Here is a 26,583-nt window from a genome sequence, read left to right on the forward strand (position 1 = left end):
GTCTGAGAGGGTTAATGGGCGCCTGTGAATGCTCAGGAAGTACATTTAGAACCGATGGGAGGGTGTGTGTTCCAGGGCAGTAGAGTCCAGATTATCAGGAAGAACTTTCCAACCATGGAAAATCCCAGTGGTGGTAGGGAGCTTTGTATTCCTGCAGGCATGCAAGCAAAGGCTGTCTAATGCTCCATGCTGTAAAAAGGGATCTGAAGCCTGGGTATTGAACAATATGTAAAACATTCATTATTACACATTGTATTATACTATTATGCTTTTTCCCAGGGCCATCTTATTCTAGGATGTCAGGACTACAAGGACCCAGGTAAAATCCAGTCTCAGTGCCACCACCACAAGTTAAAGAGCATGACCTTGGGAGGGGAAGGGGCCTGTCTAGACTACCCAGGGGAAGAGAGTCGGGGCCCTCTCCTCTGTCTAGGTCACAGGGACCCATCATCAGTCACCAGCAGCTAAGGTAAAGTCACAGTTGGCACCTGTTCTATTACAACCTTGCTGGATGGCCTTGATGGAGAGGCTTGGGAAAGGATCACACCTCTCTGCCCTTTGCCTCCAGTGAGCTGAATGCATATCTCATTCTCCATCCAACCTGGGCATGGCTTACCTTGGCCAATGGAATGTAGGCAGACAGGAGGAGGGAAGTCACATCTGAGCAGAAGCTTTAAATGAGAATTGTGTGCTTGCTGCGGCTTCTTGCTCATTACCAGGATTGCTCCTCCAGCTGGCCATGGAGAGCAGGAGGGGGGAGTGGCATGGAATCGGAGCAAGGGATGACCCTCATGACTCAGAACCAGCACAGTCTGGGGGTTGTTTTGCAGCAAAATCTGACTCATAAAGTGATTCATTACCCAAGTTCACAGTCACCTGTGAGGTGAGGCAAAGATGCCACCCTGGCTATCAGTCATGTGACTAGGAACATGAAGGGGCCACCTGGCCAGAAGAGAAGCAGTGATCCTGCCTCCCCCCCTCCTGCCCTTGAGATGTGTTGCCAAGCAGCACACAGTGCCAAGGGCAGCAGGACAGGGTCTGGGGACCAGAGCTGCCCACAAGGAGGCATCTCCAGAAGAGGCAGATGAAACATGGTAGTCTCGAGGAACAGTTCCTGTGTGGCCCCGAAGCACTGCCTGCTGTCTCTCAGGGCCAGGCTCAGGAACAGAAAAACACACAGCTAGCTTTTCGTGCTCACACACGCCTGTGTTCCTAGCTCTTGACTCTGCATGCTGGGGACCTCAGACAGAGATGTATGTGGACACACGGAGGCCCTGCTCCCCTCTGTATTTCCTCTGGTTCCTTTCACTTATGTGGTTTTCTTCTTTCTTTTTTTTCCTGCCCACCTTGTGACACGGGGAGAAATACCAAAAGGATCCGGAACGCATACCTTACTCATCACAGGTGGTCAGCTGGAACTAGGGAGCTTCTGTATCTGCTCAGATCAAGGACTGTCACTGTGCCATGGGACTGGGTCTCCCCAATCACATTGGCCGCATGGCACTGGTACATGCCTTCATCTTCCCTTCCCAGGGGGTTGATCTAGATATACAAGAAGCATATTTATATGGTTATATATGGCACAGAACAATGACTTCCTTCTTTTTTCCCTGTGGTTTTGAAATCAGGGCCTCATACTTGCTAGACAAGTACTCTTACCACCGAGCCACACCTCTAACCTCCGTATTTGGTTCTTAATGTCCCATCTGCACATGTGTTCCTTTTCTGAATACAACAGAGTTCTCTGTTTCTCTTCTTGGCTGCTAAGAAGCACAGTGTAAGTTCCTTCTTGAGCCCTCTTGAAAGGCACACACGCTCCTGGTTATTATCCTGGGAACTGCCTTGGCCTTTTACCAAAGGCAACAGGAATTGTTTAGGAGGAACATACTGTAAATTAAGAGATCAGAAATCGGCTGGCCAAAGAAAAAGCCATAAAGTGTTCCCTAGGGAGGCAGCCTTTCCAAAATGCCATCAGAGAAAGGCAGCCCCTTATCTTTTCTTATAAGAAAATGAGGGGATGTGCTTGACTGGAAAATGCCACAGGCTCCACTGCATTCCGTCCCTCCGCTGTGTGGGAAAGCATCATTGAGCCTCCCAGAATGTGGAGGAAATGTGGGCGGCATCCTCAGAAAACATCTCAAAGGCACTTGTGGCCACATCCCACAGCTTGCTCCTTTTTCACTGTTCTATTGACTGCATCACTCTACAGGCCACAGGGAGGGTTGAACTGACCATCTCATTTTAAATTCATGAATAAGGTAAAGGGCAACTGTTATCAGCTTGTTTTTTTTTTTTTTTTTTTTTACAGGAGATTCAGTCACAGGCTGTGAGGTTCATAAGAAACTAAGGCTCAGAGAGGAAAAGTGACCAAACTAACACGACCCCTTCCCCACCAGTTCCTTGTCTCTTAATCGTTCAAACACAAAGCATTCTCTTAGCAAAAATGCTATGAGTAGCATCACAGCTACTGTGGAGGAGGACTTGAATGTACTTCTTCCCTCTTTGACAGTCACATGGACTTAAGACAGGGGTATTGGTTCCTTATGGCTGCTATAACAAACAGTCCCAAGCCTAGTGGCAAGCCTAAGTATAAGCTTATCATTTATGGTTCTGGAGTTCAGGAGTCCAAGGGGGTCTCAGCAGGCTAAAACCAAAGTGCCAGCAAGCATTCCTAAGAGTCTTGGGGACAACTGGTTTCTTTGCCTTGTCCATTGGCTCATGGCCTCTTCCTGCATCTCTAACACCAGTAATAGCAGGGGAAGTCCTCATTATCATATCACTCTGCATGTGGCTCTTCTGCCTCCCGCTTCTTTATTAAGATTAGATTAATCTTTAAATTGGGACTAGGTAATCCAGGCTACTATATCTTTCTTTCCCTTCCTCGCATCCTCCCTCTTTTCGTGTCCTTCCTTCCTTCCTTCTTTTCTCTCTCTCTCTCTCTCTCTCTCTCTCTCTCTCTCTCTCTCTCTCTCTCTCTCTCTCTCTCTCTCTCTCTCTCTTTCATTTTGTTGGTCCTGGGGCTTAAACTCTGGGTGCAGGCACTGTCCCTGAGCTTCTGTGCTCAAGGCTAGTGCTCTACCACTTGAGCCATAGGTCCTCTTCTAGCTTTTTTATGGTTCATTGGAAATAAGAGTCCACAGCCTTTCCTGTGTGGAGCTGGCTCCCAACTGTGATATCTCAGCCTCCTGAGTAGCTAAGATTAGAGAGGTGAGTCATAGCATCTGGCTGGGCTACTCTTATCTTGAAGTTAGCTGTCTAGCTATCTTCTTGCCATACAGCCCAGTATACCCACTGGTGCTGGACAACAGGACATGAACACGCTGTGGGAGCCATGATTTTCCCTGATGCTCCCAGGATGCAACCCCTCTGCCTATCTCACTGCTGCTCTGGAACCACTTTGGAAAGTTAACACATTATAGAACGATAAAAGTGATAACTAATCATCACAAGCACTCACCAAAATCCAGGCTGTGGCCTCATGGTCCGCAGGGCCCCCACGCACCTGGACAGCTATATTGGCATGGTCCCCAGGCAACTCCTCCAACACCTCCGTGCCCTCAGGGGAGTGCATGACCTACAGAGGACAGAGAAAGCACAAGAAGTTTAGAAAAAGTATTTCTGGGTAAAGAAGTCTTCCACAAGCCTCCTTGTCATCTGCATTGAAAGGCTGTAACCCTAGCATCATCTCATTCATATTCAAACCAGGTCAATCACCTTTTAAATCTGAACGTGTGTTGACAGCACCCCCTGCTGGATATAAAGGGTACAGGCATGCCCAACCTGTTGAGAATTTCTAATTTCTGGTCCCTGGTCCAGGTTGCTAAGTAAAAGTACCAACAGTTCTTGTCAATTCAATCTCAAAACCTGGTTTTTAGGGTTTGGAACAGGACTGAGTCTCCTGTCACCAAGTTGAGTCTGTCCACATCTCAGCTCCATGCTGACATTAGGTTGGCTAGGTGACAGTAGAACCTTTCTGGGCCCCTAAGTGGCCAAGGAAGGACAGAAATGACTGCAACCCTCCTTCTCCAGGAGTACCGTGGGGTTACAGAGGGATGGCATGCAAGGTATCTTTTTCTAATATTGTAATTTGTGTATAACACACACACACGTGCACACACCCAGTTTGGGGTCAGAAATACCTTCCTCCATGTGATGACTGGGGAGGGCACAGCCTTCACCTCACAGGACAGGTGCACTTGGGCCCCAGTGACATTGTGGACACTCTGGGGCGGCATGACGACCACAGGAGCTGAGAGAAGACAAAGGAACACACCCAGTTCCAGGTTCCCCCTCTAATACTGTCCCGGGAGGCCTGCCAGAAAGGAGCAGCGAATGCTATGGAAGATCCCGTCCCCCTCCCCCACCAGGGGCCACAGCCCCCGGGTTTCCCTCTACCTGGAAGGGTACCTGCCGCTTTCCTGACCCACTGCCCTGTTTCACCACCAGGAAACCAGGTCCAGAGAGAATGACAGAGCTGGAGTCTCAGTGCACCTGCTCCACCCACAGGGGTCCCCTCCAGGAAGACCGCAGCCAGTTACTTACAGTTCAGCTCCAGGGTGCATGGCTAACTCCTAGGAGGCCAGCCTATCACTGATGGCAGAGACTACGGAGGGCATTATTTTCTTGCCATCACATAAAGGAACTTCAAAGAGGAATGCCATGCAGAACAAACTACCACCTGCATGCTGGTGCTGAGACCCCTGCAGTCCACTCGTCCAGGCCTGCATGTGCACAACCCAGATACCAGCGGCCCCTGCCATCTCTACACCCAAGGGTGGACCTGGAAACCCAGTTTCTGGGGCCCGAGGGAGCTGAGCCTGGGTGACTCAGGATGGGGTGAATGCGGCCCTACTCTGCCAGAACACAGTAGGGAGGAGAAGAAGGGTGGAGTGGTCTCTAGAGAAGACTAGGAAGCCTTCCGCATCAGGCAGGATTCTTAGCTCTCCCTCCACACTCTGTCTCCTCCCATACTAGGTATCTGATCTGCTCACATGGGCTATGAAAATCCAGTTCAGCCTCCTGAATGCCGCCAGCCCCTCAATGCCCCTCAACACCCTGCTTTCCCGGTGCACAGGGAAATGTTTACCGCCCCAGCCTCCTCCTCCCAGGTGGATACCCCACCCACCCTGCAGGGCCCAGCTAAGCGAGGCAGCTGGGACCAGGTTGTCTGCTGCTTTGACCTGCTGTGTTACAGCTAACCTTCCAGTCCAGGGTTCTTTCCCTGGTCCTGCCAGCACTAGGCACAAGCTCACACCCTTGTGCCAAGCTGTGGTGTTCTGGACAAGGCAAAGGTGGATGCCCGGCCAGAGAATGAGGGAGATCCACCATGGGATGAGAAAGCATGGCTTCTGGAACATAAGATGCCAAAGGGAGGGTCAGGAACCAGTCTAGCAAACTAGATGAAGAAGCACAGGCAGGGAGAGAAGCTGCCACCTGGATAAGGTGCAGACGCCATGGAGCTCCCTCTCCCACGGGATCTATGGCCCCACTAATAAACCTCCTTAGAAACCTTAAAACACACACACACACACACACACACACACACACACACACAGGCAAATGAAAGAGTAAATATGCTCACTCCAGGGCTCTTCCAGACAGTGAGGCAAACCTTACCAAGCCAGTGAGTTCCTAAACAGAGAAGCATCCAGCACCCAAATGCTCCCAAGATCCTGTGCTTAACCAACTTGGATATGCTTATCCAGCTTCCACTTGCATACCCCCACCGATGGAGGGCTCACTACCTGCAGAGCCAGCCCCCCCCGACCCCCCACCCCAGCCTCTCCACAGCACTTTTGGAGTGCTGTGCTGGTAAGAAAGCATACCCGTGACCTGGGGTATGTCTCAAGAACAGCTGCCTAGGAAGGGCAAGGCCTTGAGTTCAAAGCCTCATATAAGAAAGAGAGACAGACAGACAGATGCAGAGAGAAAGAAATAACAGGCAAAGGTGGCTCATGCTTGTAATCCTACTTGGGAGGTTGAGATCTGAGGATTGTGGTTCAAAGCCAGTCTGGGCAGGACTGTAAGACTCTTAACTCCACTTGAAAATCTAGAAGTAGAGTCCTCCCTGAGTTCAAGCCCCAGTTCAAGCAAAGAGAGAGAGAGAGAGAGAGAGAGAGAGAGAGAGAGAGAGAGAGAGAGAGAGTAGGAGAGAGGAAAGGAAGGAAGGAAAGAAGGAAGGAAGGAAGGGAGAGAGGGAGAGATGGAGAGAGGGAGGGAGGGAGGGAGGGAGGGAGGAGGAAGGAAGGAAGGAAGGAAGGAAGGAAGGAAGGAAGGAGCGAGCAAGCTAATGCTCACCTGCAGTTAACAATTCTTGCCTTTCTATAATTGCCCCCTTGCGGATCCCTGGTCTCTTCTCCAGAGCCCACAGCATCCTGTGGCTTCTCTAGAGAGCCCTTCCCATCCAGAGCCGTCCCCCACCCTCACTTCTGATCAGCCCACCCCTTCAGCAGTACCCATGTGACTCCCCTCCAAAGGATGGTGCCAACCCACATCCCGAGTGTAGCCAACACCCCCAATGAACTAGACTTCCAACACTGCCTGCGGCCACCAACGCCACACACTTCCTACCCCCTGGCAGGAGCCCCATCAGCGATGACAAAGAGGAGGCTAATTTATTCACATCCTCCTGGCAGCACCTCCTCAACCACACAGGCACGGGGATGGCTGCCTCCAACCGCAAGGCAGCCCTGTGAGCTGAAATGGCTCACAGTGGGACAATCAGAACTGCCTCTTATTCCAGAGCCCGAAGTGGATTCCGAGGGGACACGCCAGTCAATGTGTTTCACTTTCATTCACGTCAAGTCATAAATTTTAAATGAGATTTCATCACTCCCTTGCAGGCCTAAATGAATAAGCCAGTAAATCACATTTCCTCTCTCTCTCTTCACGTCTCCCTCTCCTTCTCCTACAATAACTACGATTAAGAAAAGACCGTCTTGGAAACATTGTTCTTGCCACCAATTTTGTGGAAATACAACTTGTTTCACAAAAGAACTCCCTTCTTTCAGTGTTCAAGGCACATTTCACTGCTTCTTTATTTATAAATGTGCATACAGTATAGTGCATTTGTTCTGCATTTCTAAGTTGGAACAAATGCCTGCAGTCATTAACTACCAATATTTCCAAGACACCGAAGAATCCCGTGGTCTCAGATTGTACACTGAGCTCCACTTTTAATTTTTAACATGTCCGATTTTAAATTTAAAAACATGTTTGCCCATAATCATAATAGCTCTTCATAGTTAATAATATTCCTAGTAATGGTAATAACCATAATGCTATTACCACAGAACTCTGCTTTCTTTCCAGCAATCACGCTCATGGCCAGCTGGGGGCACTGCTCAGAGTCATCGGGCCTCGAATGGTGGGGAAGTGGGGAGAGGATGTGAACTAGTGTTCGGGCTTGAATTGCTGTAAATTGCCTCTCCCCGCCCCCCCCCCCAAAGGTCCCTTTCTATAGGGGCTCTGAGTGGCAGGTGCTTTTATCTCCATTTTACAGGTGAGGAAACCAAAGCTCAGGAAAGTGAAGGAGCTGGAGGAACCGGATGGGAATAAAGTGGCTTTCAGAAAGAGGGCCAGCTCCAGGTCGGCTCTGTTTTCAAATGTGCCAGCTCCATCTCTCAGTTCTTCCTTACCAAATACTTTCTTCTGCTCATGCTGACCGCAGCCCTGGCAATGTGGGATGGCACAAATGGGCTAACCAGCAGGTAATATGGGATAGTCACACAGATCACAGGAGACAGAACCGTGGAATGGGGAAAACAGTACCAGAAGACTCAACCACTCAAGCTTGGCTAGGTGGGAATTATGTCCTTGTCTGCAAATAAACCAACTTTGCCTCACATCTCCCTGGATGCCAGCAGGTTAATAAATGAGCCTGTACTAACTGTGGATCTGCATAGATGAAAAGGATCGATATTATTATAGTGTGTGATGACCATCAGTCTCTCTACTCTGTCAATTAAATGGGTCCTTGATGGCTGGAATGAAAGATCATCTCAAATACCTCAGGGATTTTTCCCCCAAGTTAATGGTGCCAGGGAAAGGAAGAATAGCAAAAAGTCACCCCTAGGACCCCATCTGCTGTATTAAGAAGCGTACAACCGAAGAGTTTAATAAGCAACGCACTGAACAGCCCTGATAATTTATGCTAATAGTCACAATACAATGTGGAGCGAACACAGCTTAATCCCACTGCTGCCTGCCGCCTGCGCCTCAAATCCCCTCCCTCAACATGAAAGGCTTTTGAGGGAAAGGCCCCTTTCTTTGTCCCTCTCACAAAGTGGCATTTGCTGCCTCTTCTGGTTTCCTGGTAACACACGCCTGGGGCTTGTAAGTGGAGCTGGAATCCCAACCAAGGTGAATTCTCTAAGATAAAGGATTTCTAGAGCACATGGAAGCTGTCCTAGGGTTCGATTCCCTGCAGGCTGGAGACAGATGACAGCGACACACAGACTCTTTGCACACCTGGATTGGAATCCCATGCCATTTTGGCTGGGACTAGCGAGGTGGCTCCCAGGAATTCCCTTGGTGTGCCTAGTATCCCCTTCTAGAGAACAGGTCTGGGGCCTCTCCAACAGTTGCAAAACTCAGGTAAGAAGATGAATTCAAAAGCAATGTCTGACTATAAAGAATTCCTTGCACACAGGTGGAAAATCAATGCAGAGATCGAAGGATTACTCTCATGATTAGGAGGAAAAGTGTGGCATTTCTATCCAAAACCAGCTTCCCACTGCCCTTCAGGGACACGTGCAGGAACATGTCAGCCTGAGATGAACCCCCAGCTCTCATTCCCTGAAAGTTCAGGGGCTCTAGCACTGAGGAAGCCAGAGAAGAAGAGCTGGGAGGGGTAATTTCCTCACCAATATTGAAGCAGAACAGCCCTGTGCTGGCTGTGTTTTCCTTCCTGGGGTCCCCAGGGGCGTTATTAAAAAGTACTCCTGCGGTGTCTTCTGAATTAAAGATGGCTTTAGGGCAGCACAGAATGAACTGCCTCAGGGCCTGTGGCCTGGACTAGGAAATGTGTCCTTGTCCTCATCTTTAAGCCTCACCAGGACACATGGGCAAGGGTGACATAAACACATGAGGGCAGAAGGTGACAGTGAGACAGTGCCAGGGCTGGTGTGTGTGTGACACAAATGCTAATGTGAGGGACAACTGAGTTCAGGAGCCCTAATGCCCTGGCATTAACTAAAAGCAGCTTCGGAACGGTTCCCATTTGCTCAGAGTTCCTCTTTATTCCCCAGGCCCAAGCCTAGGGTGGGCTTCAGAGCCCATAGATCAGAGTAGAGAGGCTGTCACATTTACTTGTCATTTGGTAATTTTCAGTGAATGAGGGGTATGGGGTTTCCATCTGCCATCTAGTAACCATGGCAACTGCCATCTGCCTGACTTAATACCACCAAATAACTGTCCTAAAAGAGCACTGGTGTCAGGGCCTGAGAGTTGAGCAGCTTTTACTGGATATTCTGTACAAGTCACCAGCCCTTCCTGGGTCTTGGTCTCTGGTGCATCACAGCAGACTTGGTCCTCATGTCCTTAAGTGGGGGGGGGGGGGGGGAGTCTATCTCTTAGGAGCATCCTATCACTCCAAGGAGGAATGATCTGAGCCCATTAGCACCGTGTAGATAGTGCGGGCCTGGTCAGCATTTCTTACATCTCCTGCATGTACAGTTTGTGCTACCTGTCTGCAGACAAAGGGAACTGCCTGAGAATTAAATGCTGAGGAAGGCACATTGCGAAATCGAGTGACAGAAACTACAAAAAGGAAAGAGAGGGGGCTGTTTCAGTGCCAAGCAGCAGAAACAAGCTTTCAAAGTGGAAGGATATCAGCAATGGTTCCATAGGGGGAAAAGAGGCAAAAGAGAGCCAGTTTAAGACCATTTGGGGAGCCAGATGCCTGGCCAGCTCTGTACCCCACTGTAAGCCCCAAGTAAGAGTAGTCATGGTAACTCCTGTGGTTGAGCTGTTCACTGGGTGGTTCAGTGTCTTTGTTTCCTGGGACAGGAAGACTTCCTGCCCCATCTCCCAGACTTGAGTACATCTAGTATGGAATATTTTGAGGGGAAAGGGAGTAACACAATACTAGATACTATGAAAGTCTGGGAAGGGCCCATCCCCTCCTGCTACTCTTGAAGCTAGAGTCATTACACTGACTTGGGTGGGTATTTAGTCTTAGTCGTTAGGACTTGCTCACCCAGCCCAGGTCAGAATTCATCCCCAGAAATCTGGAACCCAGGATGAAAGCTAGGATTCTGGGGACTCATCGGTCATCAGCTCACTCATCTGTGCTGTCTTCTACTTCCCCTGAGTAGAAAGAGCACTGTTCAAAACTACCCCCACACTTAAACAAAGGCTAGCATAGCAGGGTGCTCTGCTGGATAGCCCTGTAAAGGGCTAGGACGTTTTTGCCTTACAATCACACCAAGAAGGTGAGAAAGTACGGCACTCAGCCATAGTTGTAATGAAGCTTAAATTAAGTCCAAAGCAATTCCTGTACTCTAGAGCGGAGTCTCCAGTCCTGCTTTTATTGTTGTTGGTTATTTTGGAGATGGGGTTTGGCAGACCTTTCTGCCTAGACTGTCTTTGAAGCTTGATCCTTCAGATCTCCCGGTCTCTTGATTAGCTAGGGTAACAGACCTGAGCCACCGGTATTGTGCATAACCATTCCCCTTTCTTACAGCAGGACTCTCCAAACTGTGGCTGGAGTTACACCCACAAAACCTGGGTCTGCTCCTGTTGGCCACATAAACTTTTCAGCATTTTAGTCTCCAAAGTTCTCACCTGTTCTGGATGGGTGCTCCCTCTGGAGCCCTGATCAGGCCTTGCCTCTACACCCGGGGGGTCCTCGTGCTCTGGCTTGATGAGGCCCAAGATTCTGAGAGGGGCTTCTGCTCCTTGGCCATCCTCACCTTGCCTTTCTCTCTATTCAAACAACCCACCTAGCGTGGCACATTCCGGAACCCAGAGCAACCGGAATCCCCAGCTTCCCTTAGGCAAACAGGCCAGACCCAAATATAACTGCATCCATGGGTACCTAAGCACCAAATGAGGCAGCAAGTTCACCCCAACTCCGTTTTGTTCAAGGCGGGTGGACCTCGACCTGGGTAACAGCGAGGGCAGGATGTGGATTCCCACTGCTCTCCCTGACCGCGGAGAGGGATGGGATACCCAGATGATTCCACGGGGGAAACTGAGGCCCAGGCAGTGCCTCCACCATTGTGCAGGAAGATCCTTCGTTCCTGAACCCCCTCACATTAGAGAGGGGTCGGGGTCCCCCTTCCTCTCCCCTCCGCTCAGCACGGGACACCTCACTCACCGAACTCGCAGGGGCCGTCTCGCGCCTTGTGCAGGTGGCCGAGGCGTCCGCGGGGCGCGAGCCGGGCGTGCCAGCGCAGCGCGCAGACGCTGGGGTAGGAGCGGCCGTCGGAGCCACAGACCGGCCCGCGCCGCGCGCACACGCACAACCCGGTGCCCTCGGGCGCCGCCCCCACGGCCCGGCTGGCGCACACTAGGCCCGGGGCGCAGCGCGCACCCGCGCGCCCCCCGCAGCCGGCGCCCTCCGCGCCCACGCAGCGCGCGCAGCACCCGCACTCGTCGCGCGTCGCGATCCCGGGCGCGGGGCAGCGGACGGGCGCCGCGGGGCACAGCTCGGGCCGGCACGGGGCGCACTCCGGGTGCCGGCTGGTGGCGCCGCGGAGCCCGAGGCCGAGGAGCGGCGTTGGCAGCAGCCACAGCAGCAGCAGCGGGAGGAGCGGCGGCACGCGCGGCATGGTGGACTCCGGGCCGGCGGAGAAGCCACTGGGCTCCGCTCGGCTGGCTCCGCGCGTGCGGCGCCGCCACCCCGCCCGCTCGCCTGCCCGCCGCCGCCGCCGCCGCCGCCGCCGCTGATTGGCCGGGTCTGCACCGCGGGGCGCCCGCCGGCTGAGAGGGCCCGAGTCAGGCCCGGGACCCCGACAGCCACCGTGCGAGCCCCCCCGCCCCCCCCCTCGCCCCTCTGGGGCTGTGGAGCGTGTTCCTCCCGGGCTCAAGCCGTAGCGAAGTCACCGGAACGGCTCCCGACATCCGAGAGTCTTTGAGGGGAAACTGAGAGGCGAGGTGGGAAACGTCCCAGAGTCGCTAGGGTGGAGACCAGGCTGGGATGAGCGGGTTTCAGATCCATATATCAAACTTCACGGTCCTTCCGGAAGGAAGTATTGGTTTGCATTGTTTCCCATTTTACTTTTTTAAAGGGCCTCACACGTTAAAGTTTATAAATGGGCAATGGAAAGATGTGTCGTTCCCCCCACCCCCCAACCTAATATTCCAGTCTCCCAACCCGGCTTCCAGAGGCCACTCTCACTGCAAGTTCTCAGGTAGAACACCTGAGAATCTTGCGTGCTTGTAAAGGCAGGAATGGTTGTTTTTGTCTCCCCATCCCCACTTTTTTTTTTTCCTCAAGCGCACGCTACCGCACTTAAACACTTTTCCATCTAGGATAACCTGCTTCTTTCTGAAACCCATCTCTTTTAAATGTTCAAACAATGGGAGCCTGGTTTAAGATGTTGCCTTTTGTTTGCTTGTTTGTAGACTGAATTCAACGTGTTGTGCGGATTGAACTCAAAGTGTTTGGCTGGTCAAGTGTTACACCACTGAGCTATGCACCCTGCCCCTGTTTTGGTTTTGGCTTTGTACTGGAGTTTGAACTTGAGGCCTGGTGCTTGCTGGACAGGCACTATACCACTGGAACCAGGCCCACAGTTCTTTTTGCTTTAGTTATTTTTCAGGTAGGATCTTAAGATTTTTGTGACTGGCTAGCTTGGACTGCTATCCTCCTGTCTATGCTTCCCCCATAGCTGGGATCACATGCAGTAACACTCTTGGCTTGTTGGTTGAGATGTAGTCTAGGTTTTGTGGTGGTGGTGGTGGTGGTGGTGGTGGTGGTGGTGGTATGTGTGTGTGTGTGTGTGGCTTTTTTTGTTGTTGTTTGTTTGCCCTGCCTGGCCTTGAACCTAGATTCCCCCCATCTCTCTGCCTCCCAAGTAGCTGAGATTACAGTCCTGATGGTCCATTTGTGGCCCACAATGACTTCATGGCCATGAGACTCAGTGATACATTTTGGAGATCTTATAGAGCAGCCTTGGACATTGTAACTGCCATGTTTAGCCTCACAGAATTGGAGTTATTTAACAGTTAGTGTATTCTGTCCTTTGGTTACTACAGATGCTGATTGATGGAGTGCCAGAGCGCAGATGTCAGTGTGCTTGTGGGAAAACAAACTGGAAAGATGAAGTTTGAGCAGTCAGTGCTTCACGTGGCCCCTGTGCAGGCTCTGGGTTGGGCTGTGTGCATGTCATTCCTACCCTAAGGGATCCTGGGTGCTGGACTTCGATGAGTGACTTCGGTGAAGAGCCTGGATGGAGGCAGGTGTGATTGGAGACCCTTCCTGCCTTCCCCTCCTCCCCCTCATTTGCCTTGTGCTATTTCATTGGTATTTTCAGAACTCTTAGACATGGAGAAAGCCTCTGGCTCCAGCACTCTTAGGTGGTGGTCATTTTGCTTTCCAGGCCCAGTTCTTTCCCAATTTGCAGTCCTATTCTAAGAAAGGAGGCCACTTTAGGTGCTGGCCAGAGCAGAGCCCCCTGCCCTGTTGTCTCTAGCCATTTCTTCACAGTGCGCCACAGGGAGCAGGGCTGGTCAGGAGCCTCATAGTACTGAGGGATAAGCAGAACTGTGTTGGCATCCCACTGCTCATTAATGATTGTTCTCTGCCGGAAGACTGCTGGCTCCACCTGGAGTGGCCTTTTAACGTGTTCACACCTCATGAAGCTGACCTGCTGGGTCCCTCTGTGAATCATGAGGAAATAATCACTCAGTGTGAAGACATCATCTTAGAGCTACAACAGAACTTGGAAACCACCTAAATGCTAGCTGACAGGCGATACTTAGTAAGCTACAGTCCATCCAAACCATGGTGGCTTTATTTCTAAGGCATTGAAAAGTGAAGAAGGGAAATGTCAGCTAATTGAAATGGAAAGATACTCAGACTGTTAGTGAAATGGCAAGTATAAAATGCACATGGACTGTGATGGCTTGCTTGCAAATATGTGTATGTGCATACATGCAATAAGGTGAAAGAAACACTTCTAGAGTTAAAGGAACACAGGTGGATTTGAAAACAAAAGATGACCAGATTCCCTGCTGCTTTTCAGGACATTCTTCCTGGGAAGTTCAGACTCTCGTGGTTCCTGGTTGTCCACAGGCAGAATCGCTGCTCCAGAGGTAGTGAGCCCCTTGTCAGTGGAGGAAATCAAGGATAGTCCTGGCTTAAGGGGCATGCAGTGGGTCAAAGCATTTCGATTTGGGTGAGATGATCTCTTTTGTCTCATACCGAACAACCATTTATTCCCACAGTCCAAAGCCCGACCTTAAAACCTAGCCTGGAAGAAAACCTAGCACATGTATGCAGGACTGACTTACTCATTTTTCATGTAAACATGGAAGGTACAGTAGCTGAAAGATGTCCTCTTTATGAAATTAGTGTGTGCAGGTTGGGATGTAAAATCACACAGAGGCAAATTTACATGCCATCTACATTCTTTTTAAATGAGAGAGAGAGAGCGTGCGCACGCGCTTGTGGCTTGCACTTGCTCTGTGTATGCATAATGACTGAGAATTAAAGTAAGAAACTCATTTTCCAACACTGAGCCTGGGGCATCAAAGCCTGCTATCTGAGTGGGGGGAGAACATTGCCAAGCTTTGAAGAAGACCAGCTGTGCCTATTTCTTCTTTAAATTGCATCTCTGGCAAGTCTACAGCCCAGCAGATATGTTGCTTCTTTTCCCCCTCTTTTTCCCAGGGGACCATCTTTTTTTTTTTTTTTTTCTTGCCAGTCCTGGGCCTTGGACTCAGGGCCTGAGCACTGTCCCTGGCTTCTTCCCGCTCAAGGCTAGCATTCTGCCACTTGAGCCACAGCACCGCTTCTGGCCGTTTTCTGTATATGTGGTGCTGGGGAATCGAACCTAGGGCCTCGTGTATCCGAGGCAGGCACTCTTGCCGCTAGGCTATATCCCCAGCCCCCCAAGGGACCATCTTGACAACATAGGATGCGCCTAGGAGCCCCAAAGGTTGATGGGAAACTGAAAGGGGCTGCGGTGTTCCCATTTACTGGCAGGTGATAAGATCTCATGCACCTGAGAAGTGAATAGAGGGGTGAGTGACTTTCTACCCTCTGTTGCTAGCTTAGATACAAACATATGACAGGGGAAGATGCCCCTACCATTGGAACTTGGGGTCTTTAGCATTGTCTAGTTGTCAGAGTGTCCTTAGGAATGACATAGGACAGGCCTCCTACTGAAATGTCACATGTTCCACATAGCAAGAACTCCATACCTGATGTCCCAAAGTCAATTTTTTTTGTATTGGGGCTTGCACTCAGGACTCTGGTGCTGTCCCTGAGCTATTATGCTCAAGGCTAGCACTCTACCACAGGAACCACTGCTCCACTTTTGGCTTTCTGGTGGTTAACTGGAGATAAGAGTCTCACGGACTTCCTTGCCTAGGCTAGCTTTAAACGTCAGTCCTCACATCTCAGCCTCCTGAGTAGCTAGAATTATAGGTATAAGCCATCAGTGCCCAGCTCAAAGCCAATTTTAATCAGCAGTGTGGAGGACCAGAGTTTCACACCCAGTTTCTTGTTTGAGAGAGAGGCTGGATCCCTTTATAAGAGGCTTGTACAGATGCATTCTGTCAAGTTTCCTGGGAGCCCTTGTAGGGATCTCTGTGACAAGTTGCTAATGATGAGCCATGGTCAAAGTGGAGATTGATGGCACTCAGGGTCCACGTTCAAATCAAAGGGACATCAGCCTTTGGCAACATCTTCAGTTTCCTGAATAAAGACACACTTAAGCCAGCAGAATCTCATGGTGACTGTGACACATAGAGCGAAGGCCCTTTGCAAAAGACAGGACCAGGAGGAAGGCTGGGGAACTTCTGTTTCAGTGGAGGCAAATCAGCTCCTACTGGTTTTCTCACCAATAATGGAGGGAGAAATCATCTTGCCAACAGGAGGATTCGTTTTCTTAGAAAGCAGCTGTCTCCTGTGAAGAAAACACTTGCCACTCTTGAATAGTCTTGGCCCCACTGCTGTTGTGCTAAGGAGCACAGATGCCTCCTGGGCCAGGGCACTAGAAGACACCAGAGTGTTTTCCCCAGGCTTGTAGATACATAAGCCATGTGCCCTGAGCTCATACCATGTCCTATGAGAGGAAGACACTGTTGTGATTTCAATGCAATAAATGTGACTACAGAAAACTGCTGGGGCAGGCTGGGAATATGGCCTAGGGGTAGATTACTCGCCTCACATACATGAAGCCCTGAGTTCGATTCCTCAGCACCACTTATGCAGAAAAAGCCGGAAGTGGCGCTGTGGCTCAAGTGGTAGAGTGCTAGCCTTGAGCAAAGAGAAGCCAGGGACAGTGTTCAGGCCCTGAGTTCAGCCCCAGGACTGGCAAAAAAAGAAAAGAAAAGAAAAGAGAACTGTTGGGGACAGGGGATGAGAGAAGGAAGGTTTCTGGAAAAGATGAATTGGAAACTGACTCCCAAAGAGCCAGTGTTGGTTTGGGAGGAGGGTGGAGAGCGAGAGAAGGCTACAGGGCCAGAGCTTTGAACACACAGCGGCAGTGCCCATGCGTGTGGTGAGCAGGGCCTGGGGATGAGTGACAGTGGATCACCGGGGCCCAGTCCCAGCTTGGCTTCGCTGACAGTGCTCTCTGACATCGAGGAACTTTGCAAGCAGAGGCTAAGAAGCCATCACAACCCTTCCCAGAGGACCAGAATAAGCTTTGTGAAAAGTCTTCCTGCCTTTCTTCCTCTCCTCCTCTACCCTCTTCCCAGGGCTTCCTGCTGCGGCCACCTGTGGAAGATCGCCACCTTGTGGACGGTGTCAGAATGACCACTTCTTACGCCAGTACATCTAAGGATGCTGAACCACAGTGCTGGGATCAGACTAGCACAGAAATCACCAGATGCTCAGAGGTACAAGTCTGTCTGCAGACCTAGGATATGTGAGGGGGGCCAGGGAAGACTTCAGAGATGACAGCCTAGCTGGCTCAGGAGGGAGAAGCTCTTCAGAGGCCACTACTAACAAACTTTCTTGATGGAGGATAACAGCAGAATAGGAAAGGGACATGCTCACGAAGCTTAGTTTTCTGTTGCTATAACAGCATGCTGGGAATCAGGGTAATTTATAAGGAAAAAGGGGTTATGTTAGCTCACTACCTGGAGGCTGGGAAGTCCAAGCATCTTCTCCGCTTCTGGTGAGGGCTTTGTGCTTCTCTTCTCGTCGCAAACTGGAAGAGCAAGAGAGCATGTGTGAGAGAGGCTATACATGAGGCGGACTTACTTTATAACAGCCAGCTCTCACAGGACCTAGTCCAGTCCTGGGAGAGCAAGAGCGCAGTGATCTAGTCACATCCTCAAGGCCCTACCTCCCCACCCCGCCACAGAGGCAATCGGAGTTCAGCCTGAGTTGACAAACCAGCAGTAGCTCTTAGGACAGAGCTGAGCCAGGACCTAAGATTCTGGGTGTCTCAGTCAAGGGTTCTCATTTTTTCCTTCTATGCTTGGTTGGCCTTCTATGTGAGTGGATCCCATTCCCTGTGCTCTAGAAGTAGCCTTTCCTCAGCCCCTCCCCCTCCCTGCATGGCTATGTCATAGTAATTTGTCTGGCCTGCTTTCTGAGGCATTCATGTCTTCCTTCAGGAAGAATGGGTGACATTGCAGCACGGACCTTGCCCCAGGGAGGCCACTGTGCACACACCAGGTTTCTGACCCACCTGGGAAAAAAGGACGAGGTGTGCCCTGAGGAACTACCAAAGTTCTTGGTACACAAGTGCTTTGAAAGTAGTTGTAATATGGCGCGTAAGGAGAGGTTAGAGAGGAGAGCTGAGAGGTTAGTCCCAGCTCTTCCCTGGAATTTTCTAAAGTCCAGTCTTACCTAGAATCGTCTGGAAAGATAAATGGAGGCCAGATCATGAAGATCACTGACTGCTCAGGTGAGGGGTTTGGCTTTCTTCCAACCAGCAGGGGGAGAGACAAGCCTATTTGTGAACAAAGGGCGCACAAGATCCGAATATAAATTAATTTCTTCTTTTGGGAGAAAGAGAAATACTTTTCCTAGTTAACAATCATTTCCAGCCCAGAAAGCTCTCCGTATTTCTTTTTTTCTTAGTCTTTTCAGAGCCTGATATTTATTGCCAAATGTTTTCACAGGAAGCCTGTACTGTTTTTAGCTTTTATTTTTTTATTGTTATTATAAAACTGATGTACAGAGGGGTTACAGTTATATAAATCAGGTAAAAAATATATTTCTTTTCTCTCCCAGTATATTTCACTCTCACTCAGTTTTTCCATCCCATCTCCACCCACAAATTATATAGTTCATTTCAACATAGTATGTCATGAGTACCATGGCTGCATTTGTTCACCTTCTTCATATTTCTGTGTGACAAAAATGGGTAGGTCTTCAGCCATCCAGGTTCTTTTTTTCTGAATTTAATAACTATATCATATCTCTAAAGGATAAACAGAGGTGGGGCTGTGACAAGCTCCCTGCACCAAGGAGACAGGCACAGCCTTCTCCATCTGCCCTTCCGTTTCCTTGTGTGTCATCGTCCATGCTGAGACCTCCTACACAATGAAGGGATCAGAGATTTCTTCTGCTGGGTTCTGGTGGAGCCCACCATCTCTTTGCTTAGTCTCTGTCAATGTGTAGCACCCTGCTAGTGCTCCCCCAAGAAGGCTCCAGTGAGGTATTCTAGGGCTCAGCTCTGTTCAGTGTTTATCAGTGAGCAGGATGTTGTAGGGGAGAATATTCAAAGGCTCCAAAGGTAGAAAAGGAATGAATGGGTATATATGGTATAGAAGAAGCCATAGTCAAAGAGGCAATAAATGTTATAAGGAAAAAGGGGATAGGTTAGCATTTTGAAGAGAAATCAAATGTTAAAATGTTCTAGAATGCCCCAAGCTCTGTATCTGGATCAAAAAAAAAAAAAAATGCTTCCGAGAAGCGCAGGAGGCCTGAGAAGGAGAGCTAACAATGCTAGCTCTGCCATGCTGCTGGCGCCAGGCTCAGAAGGGGCCTCGTGGGCAGTGTGGCTGCTTCTCAGAAATAGGGCCTCATTCGTGGGGACAGTTTCCTTGGACTTACACATCTGAGAAGAACTGCCTCAGCTTTTATTTATTTGAATTGGCTGCTTTCCCAATGCCCCCAGGCCAGTGACAGTTCAATAACAACTCTTTCTTAAGACTAGAAGGACAAGACTTAGAACATTGTGAAGAAAAATGCCACAGTCATCCAGCAATGGAAGCTATCCACATGAAGTCTGGCTAGGGAGTCAGGAGGGGACCTGCCACAAGAGATGGCATCTTTGTGTGACTCAAGGACACACACACACACACACACACACACACACACACACACACAGAGAGAGAGAGAGAGAGAGAGAGAGAGAGAGAGAGAGGCAATCACTCAAACTAAGACCTTATCATTAAAAATTAAGACTTTACTGTATTACAGTAGCGTGAGCTGCTGTAACAAATAAGCCCCCAACATCACTGGCTTATTACTTGAGAACTTTATTTCTTGTTTGTCAGTAAGAGAACAGTATGTTAGGGACAATTTTCTCTGCATGGTATATCAAGAGCCCAGGCTCCTTAAATCTTGTGCTCCCCCTCCCCCCACTTCCTATAGAGCTTTAAAGTCCAACCATAATGGAATATTTTCCCACCTCCCTAACCCTACGTGTACAAGTGCTCAAATCTCATCCATGGACATTTCATAGGTGAAGCCTTGTTGCTTTGCTCCTAGAAACCACAAAGATGATGTAGATGCCAGGAGGACCTTACTTTTCTCAGAGAGAGGAGGACTGTATCTGTGGACAGCTAGACAACTCTGTCATGTGGCTGGGTTAGGTGCTTTGTTGTTGGTTTTTTTTTTTAAATGGGGGTTTGATTACAGGGCCTCCCACACAGGTACCCTACTACTTGAGCCACACTCCAAGTTCAGAACTAGGAAACTGTTTTGAGCTTGAACCTAGCCCCTTCTCTGGGAAGATGGGCTACTTTGTTTCCAAATAAACCTCTAAGCCAGTGGTCCTACTTTACTGCCCTGAGTCAGAGTCCTGGTTTATTGCCTGTAATAATTTTTTACAACAAGCCAGAGGAGCACAGTGGCTGGGCAAAGCTCCCACAACTCAGGGGGGCCAATGCACACAATGGGGGCTGTAAAAGGACAGCAACAAGAGTCCAGGTATAGACAATGCAGGAAGAAGAACCTGCTTTTGCAGCATGAGAGGGGAGGAAGAGCAGAAGAGCCAGCAGTGTTGTGAAATGAGGAAAAACACTGCCCCCCTGCTTTCATCTCTAGGTCAATATTTACCAGTGTTCTCTGAGCTTTTGGGTGCTGTAGAGAACTGGACAGAACCGTAAGGATCTCATCAGAAGCCATCAGAACCAAGACCCCTGAGGAGCCCAAAGACTATTCCAGAGAAGCTTCACCTGCTAGTCCATTGCCCACCACAGCCCTTCCCAGGAAGATGCTTGCCATAGACACAAGGTAAATGGCAGAGGCAAGACCTTCCTGTTTTCTTTGGTGTGGACAATTAATAGAAACTGGAGGAAGGGCAAGGGATAGTTACTCTGTAAGTAGGCTGGGCAGACTGGGTTCCTGGGAAGTGAATGAGTGTGTGCGTGTGTGTGTGTGTGTGTGTGTGTGTGTGTGTGTGTGTGTATCATCTATATCTATATCTCTATATATCTTCAATGAATGATCAGAGCCCAGATGTGGAGTTAAGAGAATCCTGGGTTAGAATTCTGATTCTGCAGTTTCTAACTTGAGCTTCTTTCCTTCATTAATCAAGTGTAACAGCTCTTGTCCTACCTAATTTGCAGCTTTATTTATTTATTTGTTTGTTGTGCTGGTACTGGGCTTCAATTCAGAGCCTGGGTACTGTCCCTTAGTTTTTTCGCTCAAGGTTAGTGCTCTATCACTTGGCTAGTCACCTGCAGTTCTGGCTTTTTGGTAGTTATTTAGAAATAGGAGTGTCATGGATTTTCCTGCCTGGACTGGCTCAAACTAGGATCCTCAGATTTCTGGTTTTTGAGTAACTAGGATTATAGGCATGTGCCACCAGCAACCAGCTCAGCTTTGTTTTTTAATTGTTTTTGTGTATATACTTGTGGGTTACAATCTGATGCCTTCATACACAGAAATAGTTGTGATCTAACATAGTAGTTTGAGGTTTGTTGCCTTAAATATTTACCATTTTGTTGTATTGGGAACATCTAAAACCCTCTTTTCTAGCTGTTCTGAAACAGATGATACTTATTATTAACTGTAGTCACGCTTCTATGCCATAGAACATCAGAATTTATTTCTCCTGTCTTACTGGAACTTTGACTGGCCTCTCCCCATCCTGCTCTCTCCCCTGCCTCCTGTCTCTGATAGGCATTGTTCTACCTACCCATGATGAAATCAGTCTTAGATTCTACACATGAATGAGATCATTGTCTTTGTGTGACTGGCTCATTTCAAATAATTTCCTCCACATCTATCCATGTGTCCAAATGACAGGATCTCCTTCTATTAAAGGTTGACTAGTATTCCATTGTGTATATATACCACATTTTCTCCATTTATCCACTGTTGGACATTTAGGTTGATTCTATATTGTGGCTATGGTGAATGTAGTGTTTTGATACACATAGCATCCAGGCATCTCTTTGTCATACATACCAATTTCATTCCCTTTGGCATACCCAGTAGTACGATGTCTGATTCCTATGGTGACTGTGTTTGATTTCTTCTTGTTGTTGTTGTTGTTGTTTTTTGTTTTTTTTTTTGGCCAGTCCTGGGCCTTGGACTCAGGGCCTGAGCACTGTCCCTGGCTTCTTCCCGCTCAAGGCTAGCACTCTGCCACTTGAGCCACAGCACCGCTTCTGGCCGTTTTCTGTATATGTGGTGCTGGGGAATCGAACCTAGGGCCTCGTGTATCCGAGGCAGGCACTCTTGCCACTAGGCTATATCCCCAGCCCCTTCTTGTTGTTTTTTGGTGCCAGTCATGGCTGGGGTATAAACTCAAGACCTAGATGCTGTCCTGAGCTTTTGTGCTCAAGGCTAGTGCTCTGCCACTTGAGCCAGAGCTCTACTTCTAGCTGTGTTGGTGGTTAATTGGAAATAAGACTATCATGAGTTTTCCTGCCTGGGTTGGCATCAATCTGAAATACTCAGACCTCAGCCTCCTCAGTAGCTAGTATTATAGGTGAGAGCCACTAGTGCCCAGTAATTAATTTTTGTAAATATAATTTTACTGTTATTATTAAGAGGAGATACCATTTCGTAAGTTAGGTAATGAGTACATTTCTCTTTGGACAATGTCATTCTTTCCTGGCTTGCCCCCAGCGCTCCCTCTCGTCCTTGCCCATGAGTTGCACAGTTCATTTTCCACATAATGTATACTGAATACCGTGTCTGTGTTTGTTCACCCTTCCTCCCTCCTCCTCAGTGCTTCCCCTTTCCTTGCTAACACACACACACACGCGCGCGCGCGCGCCAAATGAGGGTGGCTCACTCCTGAAATCCTAGCCACTCAGGAGGCTGAGATCTGAGGATCTCAGTTCAAAGCCAGCCCAGGTAGGAAAGTCCCTGAGACGCTTATTTCCAGTAACCACAGAAATAAAGCTGGAAGTGGCTCTGTGGCCCAGATAGAAGAGGGCTAGCCTTGAGCCAAAGGAGCTCAAGAACAGTACCCAGGCCCAGAGTTTAAGCCTCGGGACCACAAAAAGAAAAAAAAAAAAGAATCAACAACACCACTATCTAAGTTTCTATCTCCTGGAATTTGTTTCAATAAAAACTATTTTAAATGTTCAGAGGCATTATGCCTTGGGGTCCCTCCCTCAAGGATATCATCCTTCAGTCTGTGTGTGAAAGTGTGTTGAATTTTTTGAGGCACTTCCAGTGGTCTTTGTGGCCAGGAGAGAAGGGGACGGGCCTGATGTGGTCAGATGTGGATTTTGTTTGTTTGGTGTTTTTTTGTTTGTTTTTGCCAGTCCTGGGGCTTGGGACTCAGGGCCTTGGCACTGTCCCTGGCTTCCTTTTGCTCAGGGCTAGCACTCTACTACTTGAGCCACAGTGCCACTTCCAGCTTTTTCTGTATGTGTGGTACTGAGGAATTGAACCCAGGGCTTCATGCATGCTAGACAAGCACTCTACCACTAAGCCACATTCCCAGCCCCAGATGTGGATTTTGAAGAAAGTGCTTCTGGTCTCGGGAGAGGCTGGGCTGGAGTGGGAGTGGAGCAGGAGGCTCCTGTGAAGATGATGTTGGCCTGGACTAAGGTGATGGCTGTGGTATGGACAGATGGGAATGGACACAGCAATGGAGAGGATGGAACAGAGGGTAACCTGGGCTCTGACACAGATTTCAGCCCAAGGAACTTTGTGCTTCCCTTCCTGAGAGAAAGGACTGGTTTGGTTATTCTGGGACTAGGCCCATGGGGTTCCTAGAAGAGAAACCCGGGAGGCAGGCAATTAGCTTGACCCATTAGCTCAAGGCTGGTACTGTAGCACTTGAGCCATGCCTTTACTTCTAGCTTATGGATATAAATCTTGTGGACTTTCCTGCCTGGGCTGGCTTCAAACCACAATCCTCAGGTCTCTGTCTCCTGAGTAGCTAGAATAACAGCCGTGAGCACCAACACCTGGCTACTACTATTGTTGTCTTTATTATTCCATTTTTGAAAAGAAGTTGGCTTCCCTTATGGAATTTGTGTGTGTGTGTGTATGTGTGTGTGTGTGTGTGCCGGGAATTGAACTCAAGACCTTGAGTAGGCTAGGCAAATGCCCTACCACTGAGGAGTAACCTCAACCCCCTCGGAATTCTCGTGACGGTGCCCAGATGACCTTGTACCAAGGTTACTCTCAGACCCTCACAAACCCTGCCATTTTCACATCTGCATCTGAGAAAGCTCAGGAGCACCCTGGCCAGATGATCTGGAATCAGAAAAGCTGGAAAGTTACTACTATGACCATCCAGACTGCCAGAGCCCCAAGCCTGGCTCCCTCAGTCAGGGAACCCTTCATTCAGCAGGGCACACAAGCCCTTGAAGGCAGTTCCCAATAGGGGCTTGGCTGTGTGACAAGACCTAAAGAGCCACAGTACTCAGCAGGAGGATTCATCCAAGTTTTCCCGTCCTGCCCAGGAGATGGGTGGCTCAGGAGGGCAGCTGGGCCTTTTGTGCAAGTATGTGGCTTTGGAGTCACCTTTCTGGCAGCATAGATGTGCAGGACTGGTCACAGGACCCAGCGTGGGCAGCCACTCTGGCTACTGGTTAACCCAATGAGACATTGCAATCTACTGTGTAGCTATGGCCCCAAGGCCAGGGGAGCCCCTGACACCACAGTCTGCTGACCATGACACATACTGGGTAGAGACAGGGAGGGACAGGAAGTCAGATCCTGGAAGGATGGCAGTCATGGTGGCTTAACGGGTTGAAGGGCTTTCCAGACCCAGCCAGGGAGGCATCCTTCAGCTCTGCAAAAGGAGAGAGTTTTTTGGGGGTGTTTTTTTTGGGGTGGTGGTGGATCCTGGGGCTTGAACTCAGGGCCTGGGCACTGTCCCTGAGCTAGGGCTCTACCACTTGGAGCCACAGTTCTACTTCTGGTTATTTTTGAGTGGTTCATTGGATATGAGTCTCCTGGAGACTTTTCTATCTGGCTGGCTTCGAACTGCAATCCTCAGATTTCAGCCCCTTGAGTAACTAGGATTGCAGATGCGGGTCACCAGTGCCCAGCAAAGGAGAGACTTTTTGTTTATTTGTTTTGTTTTTGTTGCCAGTCCTGGGCATAGACTCAGGGCCTGAGCACTGTCCCTGGCTTCTTTTTGCTCAAGGCTAGCACTCTACCACTTGAGCCATGGCGCCACTTCTGGCTTTTATCTGTATATGTGGTGCTGAGGAATCGAACCCAGGGCTTCATGTATATGAGGTGAGCACTCTACCACTAGGCCATATTCCCAGCCTCAAGGAAAGACTTTTTATTGGCCAGAATTGTCCACAAGGTGAGATGGGGGTGGGGGTGGGGTGGAGGGAAGAGGACAGTGTAAAGGCAGGCAGGCACTTGACTCTCACTGGACCCAGACAGGGAGGCAATAGAAGGAGATGAATAGTGCTAGAGAGTGCATGGCTCGCCTGTGGAATTGGCCCTCAGGTCTCCTGTGGCCAGAACCATTGACGGACAGCCCTTTGCCAGTGGGCTCCAAGGACCCAGTGGAAGAAGCAACTACCTTGGGAGGTAGAAAGGGCCCAAGTGGGTGTTCATGGCTGCCCCATGGGAGCAGAGGAAGGACAGGAGGCATTCTGCCCTCACCCATAGTTGGGTTGCAGAGCCTGGAATGTCTGTAATTCTATGAGCAGGAGTGGGATGAGGGTATGATGCCTCATGGGCAAGGGCAGCTCAGACAGACTCAGCCCATGTACATAGTATGGAGCCTCCCTCCCTTCCCCGCCCTCCCTCACTGGTCTTCTTTCTTCCTTCCTCCACTCATTCGTGCAGCAAGTACTTACTTGAAGTTTTGGAGTACTTTGTCTCAAGTCAAAAACCCAGGATAGGGGAGAGGTGAGGGGTGGTTGGATGTCAAGTGTGAATGAAACATATGTGGGGCTTGAACTCAGGGCCCAGTTGCTGTCCCTGAGCTTTTGTGCTCAAGGCTTGTGCTCTACCACTTGAGCCACTGCTCCACTTCAGGCTTATCTGGGTGGTTACTTGGCGGTAAAAGAGTCTCACGGACTTTCCTGCCCAGGCTGGTTTGAACCAAGATCCTCAGATCGCAGCCTGAGCCACCAGCACCCAGCAACTTCTAGTTTTGAAAAGTCCACAAGCTGAAAGCCAGAGATGAGGCAATAGGAAATGAGTACCTGGGTGATGGGGTAGGGGGAGATGGGAGAGGGAAGGGAGTTAGGGAAGACTCTTTGGGTGAGGGAGGAGGAGAAACTGAGTCAAGGGCCTGTGACCTCTGATAAAGTCTGAGCTGAACTTTCCCAATGACCTCATTTGTCAGTCACATATCCAAGCAGCTCCTGTGTGAGAATCTCCGTGCAGATTTGTATTGAACTTGCCATGTGTGTCCCTGGGTCAGAGATCATTGTGCATGGATGGCTCCTAGCCATCACCTAACAGCCAAGTTCACTGGAGTTTTGGGCTTTTGGGTTTTTGTTGGATTTTCCCCCCAAACAGTTAGTGGCCACCACTAGTAAGCTGTCAAATGAACTTAGGGACCACAGAGCAGTCAACATCTTCTCTTCTTCTTCTTCTTCTTTTTTTTTTTGCCAGTGTTGGGGCTTAAGCTCAGGGCCCTGAGCACTGTTCCTGGCTTCTTTTTGCTCAAAGCTAGCACTCTACCACTTGAATCACAGCACCACTTCTGGCATCCCCCCCCCATATATGTGGTGCTGAGGAATTGAACCCAGGGCTTCATGTATGCTAGGCAAGCACTTTACCACTAGGCCCATTTCCAGCCCCTCGTGGTCTTTCTTCTAACAGTTTTT

The 26,583-nt window shown here is 49.5% G+C and overlaps 2 protein-coding genes across 2 annotated transcripts in view; one reads left to right on the forward strand and one right to left on the reverse strand.

Moving 5' to 3' along the window:
- Nucleotides 1-1,398: 1,398 nt before the first annotated feature.
- Igfbpl1 (insulin like growth factor binding protein like 1) lies at nucleotides 1,399-11,774 on the reverse strand. The gene is made up of 4 exons (XM_048352408.1): nucleotides 11,321-11,774; nucleotides 4,140-4,249; nucleotides 3,458-3,574; nucleotides 1,399-1,542 (listed from the first exon to the last, which is right to left on the reverse strand). The coding sequence occupies exons 1-4, from the start codon at nucleotides 11,772-11,774 to the stop codon at nucleotides 1,399-1,401; spliced, it is 825 nt and encodes a 274-aa protein (XP_048208365.1).
- Nucleotides 11,775-20,356: 8,582 nt separating this feature from the next.
- Nucleotides 20,357-26,583, forward strand: part of LOC125356111 (stimulated by retinoic acid gene 6 protein-like) — a 30,418-nt gene continuing 24,191 nt past the window's right edge. Inside the window, exon 1 of the mRNA XM_048352420.1 lies at nucleotides 20,357-20,596. Within this exon, the coding sequence (XP_048208377.1) occupies nucleotides 20,577-20,596 (20 nt within the window). The 5' untranslated portion in view covers nucleotides 20,357-20,576. The remainder of the gene's footprint in view (nucleotides 20,597-26,583) is intronic.

Source organism: Perognathus longimembris, chromosome 1 (genome assembly GCF_023159225.1).
Source record: "Perognathus longimembris pacificus isolate PPM17 chromosome 1, ASM2315922v1, whole genome shotgun sequence".
NCBI classification, from domain to species: domain Eukaryota; kingdom Metazoa; phylum Chordata; class Mammalia; order Rodentia; family Heteromyidae; genus Perognathus; species Perognathus longimembris.